This window comes from Triticum urartu, chromosome 1 (genome assembly GCF_003073215.2).
Source record: "Triticum urartu cultivar G1812 chromosome 1, Tu2.1, whole genome shotgun sequence".
Taxonomy (NCBI): Eukaryota; Viridiplantae; Streptophyta; class Magnoliopsida; order Poales; family Poaceae; genus Triticum; species Triticum urartu.
Genome location: NC_053022.1, coordinates 539539598 through 539562533, shown reverse-complemented (window position 1 = coordinate 539562533; position 22936 = coordinate 539539598). Strand labels below are relative to the sequence as shown.

Genomic DNA, 22936 nt, shown 5'->3' with positions numbered 1-22936 from the left:
ATTGACAGGATTTTTCATTCTTGTATATATGAGGAGCGAGTATCAGATTGATAGCTAAACTGCACAACACTAACATACGCACTGAGCCGCTAGACTATGTAGGTGTTGCATCTGTAGTTACTTGGAGGAGAACATTGTCGTATCACCACTTATGTCTGAAATCATCTTTAGTAGCAGCAGCAGTTGGTAGTGGAGCAGGGTAGTTACACGCAGAGAGCTGAGGCTCTTCATAATGCGAAATCAACCATCCATGAGCTGAGCAACATGGTGCCGCACCAGGGAGAGCGACTTTACGCTACCTAAGTTTGCTCTTCCATCTGATTTCAGTAGGCTATCTAAGACTTAAGTCATATACGCATCTTCATTCGAAGTGATTTTACGGCTTTAAGCTGTGGGACTTGATCACAACCTAGAGAATCCAATTGTAAGATATTTTCTGAAAAAGGTGACGAATCTTACTTGTTTATTTGCATAACTGTTTCACTTGAGTTATCTGATAATGGTCTCCGAGTAATGCTTTACTGCAATGATGTTTTTCTGTTTTGCATAACTGTCTGACAGACTTCTAAAAGCAAATAAAAAGTATAACCGAAGTAGAAAAAGAACAATATTATCAATAATACATTCTTCCTTATGGAAGAACATCATTATACTGTAGCTCTACCGCATACACACTACCTCTACTCTATACTCTCTACTTGTCTTCTACAGTACTTCTACTACTTGGTGATAGCCCTATAAAACGGTGGAATCGCAGCTAAAGTGGCAATGGGACTAAAAATCTGGAACGGTAGCGTACAGTCGCGCGCGCACTTACCGGAGAGGCCCGTCTCCGATGAGCGCCTCCATTCTCCTCTCCGGTCGCCGGCAATTCCCCTCCCGTCTCGGGCGCCAGGACAGGCTGCTCCCTGGCCGGCCACTCCGCGGTGGCGCGAAGAAGGGAGATCCCGGATGGATGTAGAAGAACCTTACGGAGGGGGTTGCCGGCCAGCCGCCGGTGGCGTGGCTCCGATCTGGGGCTCGGGCTGAGCACACCCGCGCGAAAGGGCGGGGACGAGGACGATGAGCTCGGAACCTCCTTTTTTTAGAAGAGCTCGGGACCTCCTATGTGACGCTCGCTGCGCCCCTGTATCGTGTTTTCCATCGTACGCTCCTGGGCCGGGCCATTTTGGTGTCCAGGGGAGCTGGAGGCCACAGCCTCTTTTTTTCTGCTTTCTTTATGTTTTCTGTTTTCGTTTTTTTCTTTATTTTTACTTTTGTTTGTACTTTAACATATTCTAAATATATACTCCTATATTACAAAAAAAACTATAAAAACATTTAAAAATGTTGACCAAGCATTTAAAACATGTTAAATGTGCATAGAGAAAATGTTTATCACGTATACCAACAAAATTTTTACAATGTATTTTAAAATGTTAATCAACCATTTGAATTTTTAAGGAGTATATGAAAAATGCTGATCAAGAAAAATGTTAAATGTGTATAGAAAAATGTTGACCATGTATTAAAAAATGATGAATTTTTATCATGTATATAAAAATATTAATAAAGCTTTTTAAAAAATATACAAGTACCTAAAAAATGTTGATCAAGCATTTCAAAAATGTTAAATGTGTATACAAAAAATGTTGACCATGTATTAAAAAATGATGAATTTTTTTATGTATATAAAAAATGTAAATCAAGCATTTAAAAAAATGTTGAACAATTATTTGAAACATGATAATCAAGCATTTTGGAAAAATGTTAAATGTGTATAGAAAAAATGTTGACCATGTGTTCGAAAAATGTTTATATTGCATTTAAAAATATTAATAAAGCATTTGAAAAAAATGTTAAATGTGAATAGAAAAAATGTCATCATCGTGTCAAGACACTTAGCTTGGACCCCTCTGCCCGAGATCTGTTGTATTTGAATCCTTCGTTGGTGGCCCATATGACTTGATGGGGATGAAGATCGTGAGTCTCGTCTTGATCAAACAAAATCAACCATAGATGCACTCATACGGGGTAGTGCTAAACATGCAACGAAATGAGCAAGCCTCGTCGGTCTTGAAGAACACTATGGGAAATAACTAGAGAACAAGGTCTTCATTATAGGTATTGTTGAACTGCGAAAATGGAATCAACCCCGTCTTGGTGAGTGCACATCAGGATACAACTCAGTGTGGAAACACACATAATCAAGATACAAATTGCGATGAGCAGCCACCTTAAACTTCTTTACTTTGAGAATCTCTTCATATTTCCTATGTTGAAACTGATTCCGAAAGCAACGATCAACATCGGGATCTTGACTGCAAACATACGGATTATGCTCATGCTCTTGTCTGTACTCTAGCTTGCCCAATTGGATCATTAGGGGGAAAGATGATCAAACTCTTCATCTTCAGCCTCATGTGCATCATCACCTTCAATCAGAGTTTGACGTTGTGGGGGCGAGGAACCATGGCAGGGGTTGTGCGGCCAGTTCGGGCCCGTCCGGTTGGGCGTGCATGTACCTCGAGTCGCTCGCCATCCGTGGATCCGCCGCGGTCACACGCCTCGTGTCACTGGCACAGTTGGATCCAAGCCTTCCAAGCCCAGTTGCACGGAGGCAGTGGATTCCTACTGGAGTAACTCCAACAATGGACTCAGGTTACCTCTCAGGACCGACGGAGAGCCAGTCAGACGACTAACTCCTCCTCATCTCCACAGGGGATGAGGTCCCAGTCGACGAATCTGGAGCTATCAGACTCGGATCTGGTGCCTGCTATGTTGGAGAAGGCCGGAAATCATCGGAGAGCTACTGGGAGGCGGAGCGGACTGAAAATGGAATGAGGTGGCAAATGGCTAGGGTTGGTGCGAGATGGGATTTTCTTTTGAGGGGGTCCGGATTGTGGATAGGAACAGAATATTATGATGTCGGAGTGGGCCGACCTAAAGGTGACAATGTGTCCGTGTGTCTCATATTCACTCCAGATATAAGGTGACAGCCGAGACATTTGGGGTGAATTTAAAAGGTCCGGTTAGATGATAATTTTGTGACTGAGCGTGCCTAGGTAAATGACCGGTAGTCTGCCTAGAGGAGTCCCGGTTGTATTTATGGAAGACCTACAGCCCGACCGAACCAGATGTCAACATTTCCGTAGAAAGAAGAAAACATTGCCAATGGCCACGCTCCTCTCTCGTTCGCCTCGGCGCCTCCTCCGCTTCCTCAAGCCCCAAACCCTACTCTCCCCGACATTGACCTCGTCTTCCCCTCCCACGATCTCCCGGCGAGGATTCCGCCGCCGGTATGGAGTGCGCCGCCGCAGTGGCAGTGGCACCGGCACCGCGCCCTATGGACACACTCCAACCCTCAGAACTCCGGGGCCTGCGACGCTGGCCTGGCCGCTGCGTCCCTCCCGTTGCGCATGAGAAGGGGTCGCGCGGCGTCGACCGACGTCGCCCAGGTGTCCTCCGAAAAGGGCGTGGGCGCCAACGGAGCGCACCAGGCGGCCGCCAAGGAAGGTTCATCCTCAGATTTAATCTCTCTCTCTCTCTCTCTCTCTGCAAATTTCGTTCCAGCATAGATGAATGTGCCAAGGATCACTTCTCCATTCTACGTATTTCCGTATCTAGCTCTTGTGTTGGATGCGGCCTTTTCATTTGGATCTGTCGCGTGTTAACACTTAACAGGTGAGGGTTACATTGATAGCCAGAGATGCATTACACGGTGAACTACCAAGGAAAATGGATATCCTTGTAAATTTATTGATGTTTTCATCTTGGTTGCTAATTATTATAGCATAAAGGCTGCTAAAAATTACAATACAAATTAAGTTTGCAGTTCCTGCCTAAATGCAGCGCTCTTTCACACACTATACCTTCACTTTGTTCAGTCAATTTTTGTTGAGATAATATGCTAGCCTCTTAATTTTTGGCAGGGGTTATTTCCCTGAACCGGAGTTTTTTTTTTCGATAAAAGGGCCACATGGAGACCAACCCACTTGACTGGCTGACAAAGCAAATGCGGCAGCTGTTTAGCCACTTACAACTATGCAACTTTCAATCTGATTTCATCTTTCAACTGTGACTGATTTTCCGTATGCTTCTGGTGTAATGGTGAATATCTTCCCACAGGAGATCCTGAGACAAGTTTGTGTAGCAAGGCCATTAAAATCATGACGTACAATGTGTGTTTCGGGAAGGATTAATATGAACTGCACAGCAGGATTCTTGCTCTTGGAAATATTATTCAGCACCACAGCCCAGACCTTATATGCCTCCAGGTACAGAATTTGTCAAAACAATCCATTACTTCTTTTGTTTTTTCTTCTGAACAGGCCTCATGTGAGTCTGCAAGAGGTTACACCAGAGATACATGGGCTTCTGGAAAAATCCGCCTGGTGGCCAGAATACAAATGCCTCATGTCTCGTGAGATGGAATATTACATGGAGGAGGACATCGCCGGTTCCAATATGGGGAAACCATTGTCGAAACGAAAAATATATATGGAGAAATCATATTTTTGCATGCAGGTATAGTCTTCTCTAAGTTTCAAAATCATGTTTGGAATGTTGGAATTTCCCAAGGATCGAACACACGATCACGCTGCAGCTCAACTGGTCGTATACGCGCAACTCGCCTTGACGTATAAGAACTAGCTGTAGCACTTGATATCGCGCCGGCGCTCACGCAAACAGCGGGACCAGAACACACGCACATGAACACAGCAACTCAAAGTTAGCCAGAGGCACGTGTCATGCCTCGTAATAATCTTTTTATTGCTTTTCGTTTTTTCTGGTACAAAACTCACGCACCCTGCACATATATATATATAGGTGCAGCACGACCGTGTTGGTTAGGAATCTGTAGTAGTTGTGTCCGTGTTGGTTTACAAGTACACGTACGAGTAGGTCTAAGCCTAATCAACACAGACCTGACACACACGTACACGTACTAACACTAGGAAACTACAAACCGACTCAGAATAGAATTCCTATTCTACTACTTGCACACGTACGCTACTGAGATTGTTTGGATTATCCAACATGGAATTCATCCCATTTCATGGTTTTGATCCTGATACATTGTTTTTTTACGAGAAGATGCTGATATATTTAGTATCTCAGCGTGCCGTTGGTACTTTGTTTAGTTTTTTTAAGGCTGTTGCACTGACGTGAGCTAAGTCACTATCCTGTGGAGATTGCTAACACTAACAAACCTTGGATTAGACGAGGAGAGAATCATGATGAATCAAGGTGTTTGATTTCGCAAAGAAAAAAGGTGTTTGGTTTGAATCCATGAATAGTGAGAATCCTATGACAAAGGTGGATGAAGATGCACTGTGCTCCAACCCATCGCCACGGATTGCCTCCAATTTTGTTACCTGCAGTGTCCCACGGATTGCCACACATTGCTCCCTGAATTGGAGGCATTTACGGTGACACCAACCCATTTGACAGGTTGACAAAGCAAATACGGCCAGCTATGTATTACCTCCGTTTGGAAATAAGTGATTATTTTAGTTCAAATTAGCTACTTACAATTATGCAGCTTAGAATCTGATTTGATCTTTCAACTGTGACTGATTTTCCGTATGCATGCTTCTGGTGTAATGTAACAGGAAAAACTGAATACCTTTCCACAGGAGATTCTAAGACTAGTTTGTGTAGCAAGGCTATTAAAATCATGACGTACAATTTGTGTTTCGGGAAGGATTATGAACTGCACAGTAGGATTCCTGCTCTTGGAGATATTATTCAGCACCACAGCCCAGATCTCATATGCCTCCAGGTACAGAATTTGTCAAAACAATCCATTACTTTATTTTCTTTTTTCTTCTGAATAGGCCTCATCTGAAACTGTAGGAGGTTACACCAGAGATACATGGGCTTCTGGAAAAATCCGACTGGTGGCCAGAATACAAATGCTTGATGTCACATGAGATGGAATATTATAAAGAGGCAGGCACGGTCGATTCCAATATGGGGGGGCCATTCTCGAAAACAAAAGAAAATATGGGGAGATCATATTTCTGCATGCAGGTAGTATTTTCTGAGTTTCAAAATCATGGTTGGAATTCTTCCCATTTCATGGTTTTGATGCTGATATAGTATAACTTTTTAAGAGAAGATGCTGATATATTTACTGCTTTAGTATGTCAGCGTTCCGTTGCTACTTTATATCTTAAGGTTGTTGCACTGACGTGGGCTAACTCACTATCCTTTAGAGATTACTAACACTACCACACCTTGGATCAGACATGGAGGAGATTGCTAAGACAGTTATGATGAACAAGGTGTTCGATTTAGCAAAAAAGGCGTTTGATTTGAATCCATGAATGGTGCATTGTTACCATTTTTCCTTTTCAGATTTCGGAAGTGTATGTCATGATGGTTTTAAACTTTAGATCATCAACGAGCGAGTCGCTCAGGCAAAGGAGTCCCTCATGTTGTTGGGAGGAAGAGGATCACGCAACGCGATATTCTGCGGGGACATGAACTGGGACGACAAGATAGACGGGGCCTTCCCTCTCTCGGAGGGCTGGGTTGACGCCTGGGCTGAGCTGAAGCCGGGTGAAGATGGCTGGACGTACGACACGGAGGCCAACGCCATGCTGTCTAAAGCGTCCAAGAAACTACAGCTGAGGCTGGATCGGTTCGTGTGCAAGCTGCCGGATTTCAAGGTCCAAGGCATCGAGATGGTTGGGAGGGAGCCTATACCCGGCGTCTCATGCGTGAAGGTGGATGTAATCCGCTGGAAGTCTAAGAAGAAAGCCTACTGGATGCGTCGCGAGCGGACGAAGCCTGTGCTGCCCAGCAACCACTTCGGGCTCGTCTTGACGATCACCCCTCAGCCTGGAAGCTGTGCTCCGTCAGAGTAAGTGCTGATCGTGTGTGTAGCAGTTACAACTTACAATGTATCGTCAGGCTGGACGTCTTAGCCTGCAGTGTCGCCCACTTTTGTGTAGTAGAAATTTAAGAATCGTAACGTCTATGGATGGTCAGATACTATGAATTAGGTGGATGAGGACTGGATGCTCTGTGCTCCACCCCATTGCCACGGATTGCCCCCAATTTTCTGAAACTTTGAAAGAGGAGGCATTGGGTGGCAAGATAAAAGATGCTTATACCTTGCTAGTTAAATGTCGCGTAACTTATGGTAGGTCTGAGTAGCTCTTACTTTCTTACCTCTCATGTGAAAAGCATGCTAAAATTGCTCAGACACGCTCGACCTCCTTTTATTTTTTCAGAAAATATTACCTCGTTTTAGTTCTCCAGAAAAGATAATCATGGCGTAGTTCTCACTCCACTACCGACCATGTCATCCTGCGATTCGAGCTAGGCCCCTACAAAGTCAAACAACACCCCGAAAAGGGCTGGCACGACATCAGTTTTTGGGCTGGGTCAAAAACTCTGTCAGATATTGGGCTTCTGCTTGCTCGTGCTGATAAACTCCATGCTCACAGTACTGTTCTCAACACAATCCCTAATTAAGCGATAGCGGAGATTTATATGTTTGTTGCGATTACGGAGAATTAGGTTCTTGCATAGCGAGATTGCCGACTTGTTGATGAAGAGCAATGACAGGGCAGCCTCCTGGTTCCGGATTTCTCTGAGGAGGCCTGAGAGCCAAATCCCCTGGCATGCTGCAATGGCGGCGGCGATGTACTCTGCTTCACAGGACGAAGTGGCCACCACTTTTGCTTCTGGGACTACCAACCGATTGGGTTGCCACCAAGGAAGAAGGGGATCCCGAAGGTGCTCTTCCTCGCGTCGAGGTCGTATCTCCTTTTTGTCGTGCACCGGTACGCCCTGCAATCCTAGTATCGGAGAATCCCAAGGTTACTCATGCCGAAGAGGTGCACACTGGTGATCTTTTTTTTAAACACGTTTGAGTGTGTGACCTATCGTCTAAACATATCAACATCTGGAAACATGGACATGTTCTATCGTGCTCGTCATCTGCTTGCTTGGCATTATATGTTACGTAGTACTCCCTCCGATCCAAGATAAGTGTCATCTTATTTTGGATTGGAGGGAGTAACACTTCCCTTTTAACTCAATTTCGGAGGTAATGTTCAGCTTAGGTTCTCTTTAGAACAAGGTCTCGCAGGCATGTCCCTCGTGGCAACAAGTCATAAAGCAAATTAAAACATAAAATCAAAATTAGATAAATTAATATACCATGATAAAATGATTAAAAAAAGTTCATAACATTAATTTAATATAATAATCAAACACTTCATTTCTAAGCCATATACATAAAAATGGTCCTATTCTCATGTCGTCGATGCCGCTGGATCCAAGCCCCACTTGTGCAGAGGCAATCGATTCCCGCCGGAGCGAGTCCGACAGTGAACATCGGATTTCCTCCTGGGATCCTCGGGGAGGAGAGCAAGCGCTCGCCGGCGGCTGCGCGCGGAGTCATGCAGGACTGAGAGGACGCGACGAGGGCGGTTGGTCCGACGATCTCGACAGCAGAGCAAGCGTTCGCCTGCAGCTGTGCGCGTAGTCATGCAGGATGGAGGGACGCGATGAGGGCGGTTGGTCTGAAAACATAGCAGAGCAGCGGAAGCACTCACCGGTGGCTGCGCGCGGAGTCGCGTAGGACGGATGGGACGCGACGAGGAAGCCGGAGGGGAAGCGAGAAGTAGCCCGGCCGGGGCGACGATTTCGTCAGCAAAGGAAAGCATGGAGGGAAGGACGGCTGACCGGGGGCATCACGACGGAGCCAACGCCGTCTTGTAGAACCGAAGCGGGTAGTAGCGTCGGGCCGATTAGCCATGCAAGGGCATGGAGTGCGATCGTCGTCCACAGCGTATACCGGGTCATAGCTCGGCCTTGGTGGATCGCAGCGGCGCCCTCCTGTGCCGTCACCATGGCATGCCGGCCCAGGCAGCTACGGAGCAGGCGGCGCCTGCACGCGCTCACCGTCGCAGCGTGCCAGAGAGGTCATCGGCGGTTCCAGGCGCTGCAGGTCGGCGGCGATTGCGTGCGCGACGCGTCTGCGCTGCACGCACAGGTAGATTGTCCAGGCGGCGATGAAGAGAACCACAACTAAGACGCATGCGCCGATGATGTACCCTAGCTGTTCTTTGTTCACGGAGAGGGAGGAGGCCATGACCAAAAATCAACATGGACAGGGGACATATGCCCCCCCCCTCACCAGTTTGTATTTATTCAAGTAGTTATTTATAGTTGAATACATTGTACTCATTTGCATCATATAATCACATATTGATGGTGTATTACGACTTGTTTTGTAACTAAAATTATATTTTTATGTTAATGCTTTATATTTGCATGATATACAATATATATTGTTAAAAAGGATATATATTACTATGTTAATGTTCATCGTGCCTCAGTCGCGCTAGGGCCACCATGATACTAGGGCCGGGCCTGAGGGAAGTGGCGCTTGCGCGCGCTCCAGATCGGCAAACGATGTAACCTTGTTTGAGTTTTAATGACGAAAATGCTATTTTTCATCCAGATGAAATCTTGGCTTTCATCTGTTTTGTGAGCCGTCCGTTCTCTGTCTGGAGATTCGTGTTTCTTTTTTTCGTCCTCTCAGCTGATGTGTTCTTATCGGGTCCGCTCATTTTTCGGGTACCGCGGCCCGCGCCGGTCATTGCTCTGTAGCTGGCTTTCCCCTGCCCGTTTGCGAGCTCTCTCGGTCCATGGCGATTTGGAGATTCCCTCTCCGCTTGATTCACTAGGGTGGTGGTCAGGAGTCTGGCTTCCCCGCGCCCTCCTGCTCCGAGCCTTTTCCCCTGCCGGAGGTCTGCAGCATCTGCTGGCCCCCGATCCCGCCCCGGCCTATTTCCCCGGTTATGTCCGTTAGATCTGCTGCTTAGTCCCTTTGGGATCTTCCATCTGGTAATCCCCACAGCGATTTTTGGTGGTGTAGATTTGTGGATGCGTTGTTACTAGCATCGAATCTCATATGTCTTGTGAGCTAGTTTAGGGTTTGTCTTTGTAGGATCGATTGCTCTGTGTTCGTTTAGTTGTTTGAATTCGTCTGGTTGTCATGCGCAGAATCACTTCCCCTGAATCACTTCGCCTCTACCATTCCCGCTGAAATTTGTACCAAGTATACATTTGACTGCTCTGTGGTTGTCGCTGCAATCAATTCCCCTGAATCTATGGGCTAGGTGGTGTTTTGTGTACGAGGAGATTAAAATGGTCGTTTGAGTTTGTCCCTGTTGCTCAGGAAGATTGGTAGGGCAACTACAGTATTTTGCACATGAGTTATTTTAGCTACTCGTGTAAGGGCTCAATTGGATTTTTTCCTGCTTGCTAGCGTTTTCACTTGATTTAGAACTTTTAGTGGGTTTTTAGTGGATTTACACTGTAATTTGCAGTGGACTTACACTGTATTTTCAGTCGGTTTTTACACTGGAATTCTTGGCGGATTTACACTGTAGTTTTAGTTGAATTTACGGTGTAATTCTTATTGGTTTTTGCATTGTTACTCTTGATTTTTACAGTGTAATTCTTATTTGGAGTTACATTGTAATCCTTTGTGATCTAACCGGATTTGCATTGTAATCTTTATTGGATTACAATGTAATTTTTAGTGGAGTCACACTGTAATTCTTAGCAAGTGTTCCAGTTCATGGGTGATTCTGTCTGTCATGCATTCAGATGCATAATGTCAAATCCTCTTTTTGTTCCCGTGGTATTATGATAGCATCTACCTGTGTTTTTTTTAGATTCAACTGTCATCATATAGTTTTTTTTACACAATTCTTAGGCAGCATCAGCCCCTGTTCATTTTGTGTTTGCAGCCCGTGGTGGGCCTTTTTGTTTCTTTGCATGATGTAATTTTCACTGACCATGAACTTGGCCCAATCTGTATGCACAATACTGTTGTAACATAAACTACCCTTTCTCTTGCTTTGGGTAACTTCTTCTAGTAGCAAAGAGATTTACATTCTTGTACTGCCGCTTTTGAATTGTACTTTTGTATGGCCTTGTTCACAAAGTGTTGTCTGCTTAGTGGATTTTCACTGCATTTTTCAGTGGATTTACACTGTAATTTGTAGTGGTTTTTTACACTGTAATTCTTGATGGATTTACACTGTAGTTTAAGTTGATTTTATAGTGTAATTCTTATTGGTTATGCACTGTAACTCTTTGATTTTTAGAGTGTAATTCTTATTGAAGGAACATTGTAATCCTTAGTGGTCTTAGTGGATTTACACTGTAATCTTTATTGGATAACAGTGTAATTCTTAGTGGAGTTACACTGTAATTTTTAGTGATCTTAGTGGATTTACACTGTAATCTTTATTGGATTACAGTGTAATTCTTAATGGAGTTACACTGTAATTTTTAGTGATCTTAGTGGATTTACACTGATTATGGTATAATTTTTGGTGGATTTATAATCCTTAGTAGGTTTTACACTGTAATCCTAGTGGAGTTACACCGTAATCCTTATTGTATTTATACCATAATCTTTATTTGATTACACTGTAGTGTGCAGCAACTGAATTTGCTTTTTCAGTAGCATGTAATCCGAGTGAAGGAGCATGTAGTTAATTATTTTTTGGTCATTTTTTTTTGTTTTCTTAGGTACTGTTTGTTGTCATGCGTGTTGCTAATCTTACTTTTTGGTATTTTTTGCAGGGTGTTTATGGATACTTGCCTGATAATGATTTTTGGTTAGTTGTGTGTGCCACTGCCATGTAGTATCAGTGCATAGCTCTTTTTTAGTTTCAGCGTGATCTTCATAGTAATTACATTTGAAAGATCATTGTAATTCTAAGTTCAAGTCAGCGTAATTTAGTTTATTCTCCACACCTTTTTTGTGTGTATTCTATTCTCTTTTCTTGATATTGAATTCATAGTGTTAAACTCAGCGTTTTACATGGATTTTTTCAGTGTAATTCTTAGTGTATTTACAGTGTATTTTTAGTGATTTTGCATTGTAATTCTTGGTAGACATAAAGATTTTTACAGTGCATTTTTCAATGTAATTGTTAGTGTAATTTAATTAGTTTTTAGTGCTCCAGAGTGTATTTTTAGGTGTGTGTGTGTGGGTAGATGGCGTCCTTTTCTTCTCTTTTTGTTAGCTTTAGCTTGGTGGACATGGGAAGAAAGCTTGGCTGTAACTTTGGAATTTTTCACCCGTTAAGATCATGACACTAGTGTGTTTAAGAGTTGGGGCGTGGACCCATTAAGCTCCTGTTTGCTGCTGTGTTTAGAGCGGGGACACCGGACAGGACAGAGAGACAGTAGGACAGTTGTCCACCTTTACTTGGTGGAAAAATCTGGCTGAAAGCGAATCCGTTTTCATCCGGATGTTAAATAGACAGTCTCTTTAATAAAACTAGTCATGATGGCTTCCTCTTAAAAAAAGCATCGACTACTGGATTCACCTGTCGGGCGAAGGTCGTGCACAAGTATCGTGCGTAAGACTAGCCACAATGGGAGTAAATTCAGCAGTAATATCGAGTCCAACTCAGCAAATTTGCTTACGTGGCAATGAGTTAATGAGGAGAGAGGTAGTAGTAGTAACTTAGCTAGTTATTGTAACATCACATGTCCCAATGCAATATGAGTCTATAACCTAATAAATGAAGCTATGCATGTTACCACACTTATGTTATTACCCACTATGAAGGTAGTAACATAGTCTAGAAATACGTATATCTCTACTACTACCTCTCTCTCAGTTTACAAGGCGTGCGCGTATCCCAAGGTCGTCAATTTGACTAACCTAATACAAGTCATATATTACAAAAAATATACCAATATAAACTTCAGATGTTCTATTTTCAAACGATATAATTTTTGTGTTATATAGTTTATATTAGGGTGATAAAATTGGCAACCTAGGTATACGCGTAGGACTTGTAAACTGAAACGGAGGTAGTATTAAAGGAGAAAACGTCGTGATGGTTCGACCTCCTATGATGGTTCAACCTTCACGATCGCCTCGCTCCCCTCCACCCCACCCTCCTACGATTCCTGAAAAATCGGACTGCCTCCCCGTCCCTCCGCTCACGAGAAAAAGAAAAAAGAAAAAAGAAAAACAATGCACATCCCCACGTCCCCGTATCCCACCTCCCACTCCCTTCCCCAAATCCCTCGCTCTCGATTCCCTATTCTCTCCAGAGAGGAATCACCGCCGCCGGCCTCCTCCCGCCTACAGCGACGGAGGCGGACGCCGGGCTGGGTCGGACGCCCACGTGGAAGGAGCGGGAGAACAACAAGCGGTGCGAGCGCCGGCGCCGGGCCATCGCCGCCAAGATCTTCACCGACCTCCGCGCTCTCGACAGCTACAAGCTCCCCAAGCATTGCGACAACAACGAGGTGCTCAAGGAGCTCTGCCGCGAGGCCGAATGGGTCGTGGAGGACGATGGCACCACCTACCGCAAGGTGAAGCCTCGCTTCTTGGTCTCGGGATCGAGATCGCCCCCCATCCCATGTTTCTTCTCTCCTTCCGTTTCCTGGATCTAGCCAGCCTTGCTTGGATGTGTAGATCTGATTGTTTGGTTCGATTCATGGCAGGGATACAAGCCGCCGTCGTCCGGGCCGTTTGGTGGGGTCTCGTCGGTGGGCATGAGCACCTGCTCGTCCTCGCAGCTGCTCAGTGCGTCGTCGTCGTCGTTCCCGAGCCCGGTGCCTTCCTACCACCCCAGCCCGACGTCATCCAGCTTCCCGAGCCCCACGCGCCTCGACAACCCCAGCCCCGCCTACCTCCTCCCATTCCTCCGTGGCCTCCCCAACCTGCCCCTGCTCCGGGTCTCCAACAGCAGGGGGTGAAGCAAACACTTATTGGGAGGTACTCAAAATTTGATCACTTTGTTGTAGAATCACAGTGCTCATCAACTAATCCTTGACTGATTTTGAATCTCTGCTAATAGTTCAACATCTTTTTTTAATCACAAGGTCTAAAAGGTATCATTCAAAATCTGCAGATGATCAGTAGTGTCAAACCCACATCCTCTCTGCCATCTTCTACATGAACTGCTTTGTAAAAAGTGGAAAATTGTTGCTCGTAATGTTGATGTGCAGACTATCAAATTGGGAATTTTTTATCATGGTGAAACTACACTGTAAAAAGTGAATCATGTTAGTAATGTCTCCCAACTCTCAAATTGTTGCTTGTTATATTAATCTGCATACTACCAAATTGGAAGATTTTCAATCATGATATGATTCTGAGAATGGATGCATGATTGCAGATGGCTACCAAACCGTAAAATTTCAACATTCAAAAGATGTATTTTGTACTGGCAGTTTTGATGCATGATTGCAGCTGCATGTAGGTTTCGGTTTGTCCAAGAACTGTCTATGTATACTGATAATGATTACTCCATCCGTCCCAAAATAAGTTCATTTTGTTTAGTACAGTTTATACTATATCAAAGATACTAAATCAAAGATACTTACTTTGGGACTGGGGGAGTACTCTGTTTTCAAATGGCGCATGGTGTACGCATGAAAACTGTGGGTGTATAAATTAGTATCATGTTGCCTGCACGTTGAACTTATAATTCTTTTTCTGAATAATGTGTCATATTTGATTGCTGTCAAAATGACAATTGCTATTTGCTTTCTAGACATCTTGTATGTGGCCTGTGGTGATAACAATTTTTATTTTTCTCAGGATTTGATTATGATCGTGAAGGGTACATTATGATTTACGAGCATTTAATCTTCTCTGATAATCAAAGCGCCGCATAGTCTTATGTGCATTCATCAGAGCTATTCCACAATTTTGTCCCCACTTATGCCTTTTTACACTTCTATATGTGTAGCTTTTAATTTTTTTAAGACATTCATTCTTTTTTTTTCTAAGTCTTCATGTGTGTAGAATTACTTCTGCGGTGAGCCGGAGTGTAACGTCTTCTCACGGGCTACTGTCATCAATCAAGGTGGTCATTGGTCTATATCAAGCTTGACGAGTACTTCCTGAAGGCTGATTTCTGCTCCCGCTGCGTTGTTGACCGAGGCCCCATCTACGTGGGAGGCTGCTATTTTTTGATAGATTGGCAGTGAGATGCTCGGATAGGAGAAAAGTGAATCGGAAGAGCATGAGAGATAGATGTTGAGAACCTAAATAATGCACGCACATTTACATATTTCATGTGATGGTAGTATGTCGTCGTAGTTTTTGTGTTGGTTGTCCTACTGAATGTTCCTGTCAGTCCTAACTCATCACATCACTCTCAAATTTCAGTCATGCTTGGAGCTTTTATCTCTAACTCTACAAAATCAGAAAGCATGTCTAAAGCTCAAGGTAATGTTGAAACTTGGAGGCGATCAAACCATATGCTTTTTGGGCTGTAAGAGTTTAAACTAACTATTGCTTTTTGGGCTGTACGAGTTTGAACTAACTATCGCTAATATCCTGGCTTTGAATTTTTAGTTTGTATTTTTTTGCAAAAGTTTGTATTTTTCCATGGTCAAGATAGAGGGCACACAGAGCTTGGTTTGTTAAGCTTCTTTATATTCTCAAGGAGGTCAGGAGTTCCTCTTGAGAAGAAAGAGGACAGCCTTTAACTCAACCTACGCCTTCAAAGAGAACTGCTTGAACTCAAGATGCTCCTTCCAGTCATTTGATCGATGCAGAAATAACCTTTTATGAGAGTGACCTAAAAGTCAGATATTTTACATTAAGCATACATCTCTTGTAGGTCTATTTAACTTTGGGTTTGGGAGTACTATATGTTGTTTGAGAGGGTCTATTTTTTTTAGAAAATATGATTTTGTTCTTTGTTTCTATACTTATCGAAGTTCATGTTTCTTTCCAGTTAGTTGTGAGAGGACTTCGTAAGTTTCCATTCAAAAAGGAGATCAAATAATATTTTGAATGATGACATAATAGATGAAAATAGAAGATTTTGAATAGGGCTTGCCTACACGACACTGTGGAAAAAGGTGAAGGGAAAGGAAGGGTGAGGAGAATAAAATGATGCAAAGGGAAGTTTTTAAAGACATACGACGATTGCCTAGGAAGAAATAAGAGGGAGAGAATTAATTTGTCCAGGAATTAAAACCAGTCCTATCATATCCGACACGTATTTTTTAATTCGAAAAATTATTTGATCATAATGCATTTTTTGACCCGTGACAACATACAGGCATTCAGCTAGTGTTATTAATGTATATTACTCTTCATTGTGGCTAGTCTAAAATCCGCCTTGAGCATGGTCCGTTTGATAACTGAGCAGTCCGCCCAGCCGTATAGGTGGATTTTGAGAAGACCAACAGCCCGACCGAACCACGTCCTCATTTCGTAGTGAGCAGAAAACACTGCCAATGGCCGCGCTCCTCTCCCGTCCGCCTCGGCGCCTCATCCGCTTCCCCAAGCCCCAAACCCTCCTCTCCCCGGCATTGACCCCGCCTTCCCCTCCCCACGATCTCCCGGCGAGCATCCCGCCGCTGGGATTCAGAGAGTCGGGATGGAGTGCGCCGCCGCAGTGGCAGCTGTGGCACCGCGCCCTGTGCACACACTCCGACCCTCGGAGCTCCGGCACCTGCGACGCTGGCCTGGCCGCTGCTGCAGGCGCATCGCCCGACGTCGCCCAGGTGTCCGGCGTGGGCGCCAACGGAGCGCACCAGACGGTCGGCAAGAAAGGTTCATCCTTGGATTTAATCTTCTTTTTTGGCAAAATTCGTTCTAGCATTGATGAATGTGCCAGGGATTGCTTCTCCATTATACTGTATTTCAGTATCTTTGCTCTTGTGTTGGATGCGGTCTTTTTATTTGGATCTGTCTTGTTTGGATGCGATCTTTTCATTTGGATCTGTCGCGTGTTAACAGTTGAGGACTTAGGGTTAGAAATTTCCTTAGGGTTACACTGATAGAGATGTATTACACGGCGAACTACCAACGAAAATGGATATACTTGTAAATTTATTGAGGGTTTCATCTTGGTTGCTTATTACAGCATAAAGGCTGCCAACAAAATTACAACAAAAAGTGTGCAGTTCCTGCCTAGATGCAGTGCTCTTTCACACAGTATAGGTTCTTTGTTCAGTCAATTTTTGTCTACAAAATGAGATGCTATCGCTAGCCTCTTACTAATTGTTAGCAGGGCTTATTTCCCTGAACTGGAAACATTCAGGGCTACCGACCCACTTGACAGGTTAACAAAGCAAATACGTCCAGCTTGTAGCTACTTACAATTATGCAACTTAGAATCTGATTTCATCTTTAAACTGTGACTGATTTTTCGTATGTTTCTGCTGTAATAGTGAATATCTTTCCACAGGAGATCCTGAGACTAGTGTGTGTAGCAAGGCCATTAAGATCATGACGTACAATGTGTGTTTCGGGCAGAACATGGAACTGCACAGTAGAATTCCTGCTATTGGAGATATTATCCAGCACCACAGCCCAGATCTTATATGCCTCCGGGTACAGAGTTTTCCAAAACAATCCATTCTTTTCTTTTCTTTTTTCTTCTGAACAGGCCTCATGTGAGACTGCAGGAGGTTACACCAGAGATACATGGGCTTCTTGAAAAATCCGACTGGTGGGCAGAATACAAATGCTTCATGCCACATGAGATGGCATATTATATAGAAGCGGAAAAGGTCCGTTCCAATATGGTGAGACCATTCACGAAAAAGAAAAGAAATATGAGATCATATTTCTGCATGCAGGTATAGTCTTTTCTCTAAGTTTCAGAATCATAGTTGGAATCATGCCATTTCATGGTTTTGATGCTGATGCAGTATTTTGTTTTTCACGAGAAGATGCTGATATATTTAGTATGTCAGCGTTTCCGTTGGTACTTTATATAGTACTCCCTTCGTTCACAAATATAAGATGTTTTGGATATTTCAATATGGCTACATACGGACTGAAATGTGTGAACAAACACATTGAAACGTGTCCATATACATCCAATTTACAAAAGAGTTAGAACATCTTATATTTCTGATGGATGGTGTTTCTTAAGGTTGCACTGATGTGAGCTAAGTCACTATCCTGTGGATTAGACAAGGAGGAAAGAATCATGATGAACGAGGTGTTTGATTTCGCAAAAACAAAAGGTGTTTGATTTGGATGCACTAACACACCTTGGATTAGATAAGAAGGAAATAATCATGATGAACAAGGTGTTTGATTTTGCGAAAACAATCGGTGTTTGATTTGAAACCATGGATGGTGCCTTGTTACCATTTTTCCTTTTCAGATTTCAGAAGTGTATCTTCTGATGGTTTTAAACTTTAGTTTCAGATATATTTCAGCTATTGCCGATACAATCATGCCGTTTTTCAATTTGGACAAAGACCGAAATTTCCAATTGAATTTACTGAGATCCAACCAAATACTTTGAAAATTTAAAATTAATTTGAATCTGTGTGTACTACCGAAATTGCTGAAATATACTGACCGAAATGCAATAATTTTTCAGTATGTACCGAAGTTAATGAAGTTTCCGAAATTTTGACGAAATTACACTGAAAGTGAGAACCACATTCCTGTCTTACGCGTTCACTGATCCAGTTGCCAACAAATGCAGATGAGCAAATTGCCTGTGGATTGTTTCCGCGGCGTTCCATTTTCCAATTCAGCAATGGGAAGGGAGCTGAGCATGGCAAATGTCAGCATTGGCAGGGTGACCTTGGTGTTGGGCACAAGCCACCTAGAGAGCCCGCGTCGTGAGGCTCCTTGGTGGGATCACGACATGAGCAGAAACAAGCGAGCTGCTCAGGCAAAGGAATCCCTCATGTTGTTGGGAGGAAGAGGATCCCGTAACGTGATATTCTGTGGGGACATGAACTGGGACGACAAGATAGGCGGGGCCTTCCCTCTGCCGGACGGCTGGGTTGACGCCTGGGCTCAGCTGAAGCCGGGTGAAGGCGGCTGGACGTACGACACGGTGGCCAACGCCATGATGTCTAAAGGGTACAAGAAACTACAGCTGAGGCTGGATCGGTTCGTGTGCAAGCTGCCGGATTTCGAGGTCCAAGGCATCGAGATGGTTGGGAAGGAGCCCATGCCCGGCGCCTCGTACGAGAAGGTGAAGGAATTCAGCCATAAGTCAAAGTCTGGAAAGAAATTCAGCGGGACGTGGGAGTGGATGCTGCCTGTGCTGCCCAGCGACCACTTTGGGCTCGTCTTGACGATCGCCCCTCGGGATGGAAGCAGTGCTCCGTTAGAGTAAGTGGTGATCTTATTCTTGTGCGTAGCAGTTACGATGGATCATCGTCAGGCTGGACGTCGATCGTAGCCTGTGTCGGCCACTTTTGTGTAGTGGCTTGTGTAGCCTGCAGTGTCGGCCACTTCTGTGTAGTAGAAGTAACGTGTATGGATGCTCAGGTACATGACTTGGGTGGATGAAATGTTCCGTGCTCTACCCCATTGCCATGGATTGCCCCAAATTTTGTAAACTTTGAAAGTGGAGGCATATCCTGCTAAATGGCTCGTAACTCCCTTCGGTCCTTTTTAGTTTGCATATAAGTTTTGTCCGAAGTCAAATTTTCTACTTTGACTAAAATTATAGACAATGCCAAATCAGTATTGTTAGATTTGTTATGAAATGTAGTTTCATAGTATATATATTTGGTATTGTAGATGTTGATATTTTTTTAATATAATTTTAATCAAAGTTTGTAAAGTTTAACTTGATACAAATCTAATATGCCGAGTAAAAAGGACCAGAGGGAGTAATTTCTATCATGTATATGTTCGGTGGGTACGTAGTGTCAGCGGTCAGCCTGAAGCCAAGAGCTATCATCGCGCGCGAGAGAGCGAGCGATGCACTCAAGTTTTGCGCTGCGTCCAAAAGGATAATCCTAGAATTCCATCTGCTGAATCAAAAAAAAATTACGGGATAAAAAGGAATTTATTAACTTAAAAAGGGATTGTCCATGTTACAAAGGCGGGGTATATCGTCCGGCCCCGACCGTAACCAAACTGCAGTACGATTTTCCTTCCTACCAAAAGCAGCCATGTAGTGACTAACTACATTTTGATCTCGGGTCACATGCGTTACTTCAACCTCCCTATCTTCCTGGAGCCTACGCTTGATTTCAGCTACTAGCATAGCATGCTTTGAACGATCCACACTACTCCCTGTGATCATGGATTTGGCTTCAAGGCTATCAGTTTCAAGAATGATGGACAAGTCTGTCCATTGGAACGCAAGGTGCAGGCCCTCCCTACATGCCTCCAGTTCTGCCTCTAGTGCTTCAGCACATGTGTTCAAAGCTCGACATGCAGTGAAGATAATCTCACCATGTGCATCGCGGAGCACCATACCTGTCCCAGCAGTGCCGTCGGCCTCCATATAGGATCCATCCACATTCAGCTTTGCCCAGTTTTCCTGCGGAGTACACCATTTAGCCGGTGGTCTGCTCATTTTGTCTGAATCAAATTTTGCGCTATGTAACCCTTTGTAACTTTCCTGTTTCATCTTCTATCTATATCTATATCTACTAGTAAATGCGCACGTGCAACGCACGTTAATATTTAGACAATATATTAATTACACACGGATATTAGGTATACTATTATTTGTGTGTTAATCATGTGATTAGTGTAATATTTGGTATGATATTAATTGCATGTTAAACACGTTTAACGCTCGCCATTGGAGCAGTCTAGATCGTTGGATTAACTTAGTTCGATGGCCGAGATCAGTTGGATCTGCCCCTTTGGGTCTTTTTATATTGGTATAAATATAGATACCAATATAAAAAGATCCAAATCGGCAGATCCAAACCATCTCGACCGTCAAATCATGTCATCTAGCGGTTCAAATCGCTCCATTGTTGAGCACCAAACACGTTTAGCGCTCTAATTACTCACCACTGCCATTGGTTATAAACATGTTTTAACTCAACGCTATCCCATGAAATCTGGCATGTAATTAATATCCTACCATTCCCACGAAAAAAGTAATTGATATCTTACCAAATACCAATGTGCAACAAATATATCTTACCTAATATAACGTGCAACTAATATCCTATCTAATATAAACGTGCATTGCACGTACATTATTACTAGTTTCTTAAGAAAAAGGCTTTCCCCCGCTTTATATATAAAGCACCATCACCGAACAAGTTGAAACCGGCCGATACAGACACACACACCGCACACACACCCAAGGCTGGATACAAGGGCGCCAAAAACGGCAACGCCACCCCAACAAACACGTAGGGCTAGACGCCTACAAGAAAGGTAATCGGGTCGTAGCTCTCGCTCCACTACTGACCATGCCATCACACGCTAGGGCTAGACGCCTACAAAGTCGCTGCACTCCAGCCGTGACCTTACAAAATGGGAAAGAACACTACCTGAAAAAATAGAATCGGAAAAGGGCGGCCATGGCAGCGGTTTTTGGCTGCCATGGCAGGCTTATTTGCCTGCAATGTGAGCGTCGGGTCTTAACAGGCTACAATCTCCCCCTTCAACCCTGTCGCGAGAGGATGACGATGTTGATCGAGGCTCGAAACTCGTGGAATCGCACACACCCAAGTGACTTCGTCGGGATAAGGGCCTTCTGCTTGCTCTTGCCCATGAACTCCACGATCATAGTACCATTCATCAACACAATCCCCGTTGAAGTGATAGTGGATATCAATATGATTGTTGCAATCACGGAGAACTTGGTTCTTGTAGAGCGAGATTGTTGACTTATTGTCGATGTAGAGTAGTAGCGGCAGCAATTTACTCCGCCTCACATGACGAAGTGGCCACCACCTTTTGCTTATGGGCAGGAGTGTAGCCAGGCCCCAGGCTAGAAGGGCCATGGCCTGGGGCGTGCCTTAGGAAGTCCTTTGTATACCGTAGATAAATTTGCCACTGCAGCAACCATAATTATTGTAGCTAAGAATGTTAGCTCGGGGCGTGGCCCAAATGTGGCTATGCCACTGCTTCTAGGACTACCATATGACGAGGAAACATGACACAAAGTTTACCCAAGTTCGAGCCCTCACGATTGATGTAATACCCTACTTCTGCTTGTGTATATTGCGTTTGGGGTGTACAAATTACAGGTATGAACCAAAGGATTGTGTTGTTGTTAAGTTGTATGGACTAGCCAGGCCCCTGCTTATATAAGACACTGAGGCCCTAGGTTTACAAGAGTTCTACTCGGCTACGTCGGTGGAGGGGAGTCCATGGATCTAGCCTCATTGTCTTGGCAAGGCTTACACAATCTTCTTCGTAGTTAGCCGTCGGCCGACATGGTGGCTCAGGACAAAACCGACTTCGGGGTCCTCAGTTCGGCCCACACTAGTAGAAAAGGGGGTTTTGGTTCGGCCAGAAAAGAGCATTAATACCGGTTACATTACGAACCGGGACTAATGTGAGCATTAGTCCCGGTTCAAGCGGCGAGGGCACGGTACAGGCATTACTCCCGGTTCAAATAGGACCTTTAGTCCCGGTTCATGCCACGAACCGATACTAATGGTGCAATTTTCAAATACTACCCTCCGGGTGTATTGCCTTTTCAGTTTTGTAAAAAGCAAAAGAAAATGATAAAAACTTCAAAAGTTAAAATCCTTCGAGATGTAGTTATGTTACCACATCTACTAGTTAGGAAAATTTTGAAACTTAAATTTGGACATGTTTTGCAAAAAGTGTAGGGAAAATGTGAAACGGCTATAACTTTTGCATACGATGTCAGAAAAAAACATATAATATATCAAAATGTTCAGCACGAAAATCCGCATTCAATTTTGACCGCCTACGACCTGTTTGCAAATTTTTAGAATCCTCAAATTCCAAAAGGAAAAAAAGTTGTGCTCAAATTTCAGTTTTTTTAAAATTTTCGTTAAATCTGGTCAAACAACTTATTCAAGAAGTATTAGTGTTACTAAATAATTATTCAAGAATATTAGTGTTACTAAATAATTGTTTCAGTTTTTTTGAATTTTGGTCAAATCTGGTCAAACTGTGGTCAAACAATGGTCAAATTACTTATTCAAGAAATATTAGTGGTACTAAATAATTATTGTTTTTTAGAACAATAGTTTCAAA

The 22936-nt window shown here is 43.7% G+C and overlaps 3 protein-coding genes and 1 long non-coding RNA gene across 4 annotated transcripts; all 4 read left to right on the top strand.

Annotated features, from left to right (window-relative positions):
- Positions 1-6233: 6233 nt before the first annotated feature.
- Positions 6234-6854, top strand: LOC125533074. The gene is made up of 2 exons (XM_048696859.1): positions 6234-6269; positions 6381-6854. The coding sequence occupies exons 1-2, from the start codon at positions 6234-6236 to the stop codon at positions 6852-6854; spliced, it is 510 nt and encodes a 169-aa protein (XP_048552816.1).
- Positions 6855-9575: 2721 nt separating this feature from the next.
- LOC125527550 lies at positions 9576-11889 on the top strand. The gene is made up of 2 exons (XR_007292160.1): positions 9576-9852; positions 11608-11889. It is a non-coding gene; the product is annotated as an uncharacterized LOC125527550 (long non-coding RNA).
- Positions 11890-12598: 709 nt separating this feature from the next.
- On the top strand, positions 12599-13749 carry LOC125533073 (protein BZR1 homolog 1-like). The gene is made up of 3 exons (XM_048696858.1): positions 12599-12604; positions 13099-13362; positions 13495-13749. The coding sequence occupies exons 1-3, from the start codon at positions 12599-12601 to the stop codon at positions 13747-13749; spliced, it is 525 nt and encodes a 174-aa protein (XP_048552815.1).
- Positions 13750-16223: 2474 nt separating this feature from the next.
- Positions 16224-19446, top strand: LOC125538085 (tyrosyl-DNA phosphodiesterase 2-like). The gene is made up of 4 exons (XM_048701389.1): positions 16224-16570; positions 17208-17353; positions 17428-17601; positions 18468-19446. The coding sequence occupies exons 1-4, from the start codon at positions 16252-16254 to the stop codon at positions 19110-19112; spliced, it is 1284 nt and encodes a 427-aa protein (XP_048557346.1). The 5' UTR covers positions 16224-16251; the 3' UTR covers positions 19113-19446.
- Positions 19447-22936: the final 3490 nt, after the last annotated feature.